At 57.3% G+C, this 3,301-nt stretch overlaps 1 protein-coding gene across 1 annotated transcript in view; it reads left to right on the forward strand.

Moving 5' to 3' along the window:
* The window catches only part of CRHR1 (corticotropin releasing hormone receptor 1), a 26,030-nt gene that overhangs the window by 5,580 nt on the left and 17,149 nt on the right, over positions 1-3,301 (forward strand). The window contains exon 2 of the mRNA XM_010086555.1: positions 2,662-2,746. Coding sequence (XP_010084857.1) covers positions 2,662-2,746 — 85 coding nt within the window. The remainder of the gene's footprint in view (positions 1-2,661; positions 2,747-3,301) is intronic.

Here is a 3,301-nt window from a genome sequence, read left to right on the forward strand (position 1 = left end):
GCCCCGCTGTCCCCACAGGACCCACTCCCCAGGCTGATGAGGACCTTTGGGCAATGCGGCTGCTTCTGGAAAAGCAGATTGCTTTTTTTTCCCTGTGCAGCTGAACGCTCAGCTGAAGCTCTCCAGGATTTTGGCAGCACGAGAGAGGTCGCAGGGGTGTTCTTCACTGCGGAGCATGAGCCTGTGTCCACGCAGGGCCAGGAGGGCAGAGGGACACGGCCCCTCTCTGGCCCGAGCACGACCCACCGCCGGTTCAGGGCTGTTGAGCTGTGCGTGGCTCCAGCCCGGCCAGCCTGGGACCTGCTGGGAGCCAGGTGGCATCTTACGGCAGCGATGCTCTGGCAGGAGAAGGTCTTCAAGGACGGAGCTTTGACCTCTTCTCTCTGCAAAGCCTGGGGAGGGGTGAAAGTAACCTGCAAAGGGAAAACATGGGAGGGAGCCTGACCATCAGGGTACCAGATCAGGATGGTTTGGGCTTGTGTAAATCCACCTGGAGCTGCCAGCTCGAGCTGGGCTGACAGGAGTGGGGAAAAAACCCTCTGCCTCTGTCAAGAGCATCGGCCGCATCGCAGTGAGACAAGACTCAGAGCCTGGTGAAAAAGCTGTTAGGGTTTGCTGTGTTTTGGGGAACCTTTTTTTTTTTTTTCTTTCTTCCTTCCTCCTGTAGCTGTTTCAGCTCATTTCCAAAGCCTGCAAAGAGCCGGAGGCTGCGCTCCATCCATACCCCCTCTAGCTGCAGCTTTGTCCATGATGCAGCTCGGTGCCAAGACCTCTCCCTGTGTCTGGAAGGAGAACGGGGCTCTGCCAGGCTGGAGCAGGCTGTGATTAGGAGAAATGCATCCAATTAACACTTGAGAGCCCGTTCAGGTAGGCAAACCATCCCTGCCCCTTTTGGGATGGAAGCCTTTTGTCCCAGCTGCCTGTGCCAAGAGCCACCAGGTCCTGCAGGCATCACCGCAGAGGGGACCCGACCCCACAACACCCCACTAACCCCATATGTGGAGTTCGGGTGGTCTCAGCTTTCAGCAAAGAGACCCAGGAGATTCCAGCTCCTGCAGGATCAGCACAAGCAGAGCTCCGTGCAGCGCCCGTGCTCGGGGCAGGGCTTTGCTGCCGGATGCCCTGTGCCATCTGGAACAGTCAGAACAAGGAAGCTATTCTCAGCTCCATTTATCCGTCTGCTTGACATCTCTCTTGCTGTCAAAACCAGCTTCCCAAGGCAGTAAATAGTTGTTTAGAAAAGAGCAAGTGGGTGCTGAGCTTGTCTCCGTCTCTGAAAAAAACCTGGTCATGCTTTAGTGAGGTGCAGGGGATTGCTGGGTGTGCCAGCAAGAGCAGACAGCGGTTATACAGGTAAAGGGCGAGAGGAGGACCGTCCCCTCCCTACCCAGAGCGGGTTTGAAGGTAAATGACACTCAGGAAGGAAGATCAGGCACCAGGGACCAGCCCAGCGGGGAAGGAGGAGGAGATTGTTCAGGGTATTGGCTCAGCACAGGATGGGGTCCAAGCCCACCGCCCTGGGGAGCTGGGAGCATCCTGCACAAAGAGGAGGCTGGAGCCTTCCCTGCCTCCCGGCTCAGCTTTGAGTTTCCTGAGGGATCTGGATGTGGTTGTACTTCAGGGCACAGCTTTCCCCCAAGGGGTTTGGTCACTCCTTGCAGGGCAGGTCTGGGGTGGGAGAAGTGGGGTTCAGCCTCATCCACCCTTGGCATCCATCCCCCAAGCTGAGGGGACCAGCCCATGTCACCCCTCTCTGAGCTGGAGGGGAAAATGGGCAGCTGCTCTGGTAGAAATCTGCGTGTTTTGCAAAATAGCAGGTCCCCTCCTTCCCCCATCTGCCTCCCTGGTGAGCCTTGGGTCTGACAGCACCGTCCCTCTGCCAGCTTTGACTTGCAATTGCCTTCCTTGGGTTTAGTGTCCCCAAACTCCCACAAAAACATTGTTCAGAAGTAGCTCTTCCAAAAGAGCTCCCCATGTAGCCAGAGTCGATGGTTTTCAATTCCAGTGGAGCTGCAGAGCCGCCCGGGAGCTGCTCTGGAGAAGGGGTGGGATGGATCCTGGTCCATGCTTCCCAGTGCGATGGGGATGGTAGTGCTGGCAGACAAGCCCTTCTCCCGAAAAAAGGCTTTAGCCAGACCCGGCTGACTGTGGATCAGATCTCCTTAAGGATGTGTGTTAACATCTTCCCCTTGACAGCTTACAAGGCTGGGATTTTAATAAGGAATTGAAAATCCGAGCGTGGTGTCAGGCTCATCATGTCTCCCCTGTCTGCTCTCAGGATGCGAAGATGCTAAAACTAAAAGTGTTGATTAAATTGCTAAATAGCCAAAGCTCCGTGACCTGGCGGTGGCTGTGCAGGGCTGCAGTACGGTTTGCTGAGGGGGATATTTTGGGCTGGGAGAGGATCAATGGGTGGGAAACAGAGCAGAGAGCATCAGTCCCACAGCCCCAGCCTGGGTAAACCCAGCTTCTCTGGGCTGGGAAACCTGTCCTGCAAATGGGAACGTGTCCATCGTACAGCTTTGGGGGTGGCATCCACCAAAACACATGGGAAGCTCAGATCTGACCGACCTGCTGCCGGGTTCATGGAGGGATCGGGCTCTGGGGAAGTGGTGTATTGCAGATATAACCCTGCCTGTGGTCTGCTCCCTCCCCGTGCAGGTGTTTCTCCTCCGGGACAGCCCCGTAGCCGCCTCCATCCAGGAGCAGTACTGCGAGAGCCTGCCACCCGTCACCAACCACACGGGTGAGTGTCCTGTGTCCCCTGCGACCCTCGCCGTCCCCAGGGGACCCTGGTGGCAGGGATGGCTGGAAGAGGGTGAGGGGGGGTGTCTCTGGGCTGACCTGCAGCTGCCTGGCTCCTTTTCGGGGGGGGTGGGATGCGTTGATGTGTTGCATCCCTGTGCTGGTTGCTGCAGCAGCTTCTTTGGAGGGGGACAGTTGAGGCAGGGAGAAGATGAAGAACTCAGGAGAGCTGGAAATAGAGAAAATAAACATGTGTTGGTCTGGGCTTGAGGGAGAGGTGGGCATAGGGCCATCTGCCCTGTCCCTGCTCCTACGCTGCTGTGCGCAGGGATAGCAGGACTCAAAATGGTCCTTGTCACCAACTGCCCTGTGCAAAACTGGGACCTTTGTCCCCTACATCCACCTCCTTCTGCCATCCCCCTGCCCAGGGGTGACAACTGGAGGTCACAACTCCATGTCACCAGTGACAGTGTGACCACCGTGTCCTCAGGGCTTGGCCACCCTCCATCCCCAGCACTCCTCCACGTGTGCCATGGGGGGGCCACCAGCCACCGGG

Source organism: Pterocles gutturalis, unplaced genomic scaffold (genome assembly GCF_000699245.1).
Source record: "Pterocles gutturalis isolate BGI_N339 unplaced genomic scaffold, ASM69924v1 scaffold10816, whole genome shotgun sequence".
Taxonomy (NCBI): Eukaryota; Metazoa; Chordata; class Aves; order Pterocliformes; family Pteroclidae; genus Pterocles; species Pterocles gutturalis.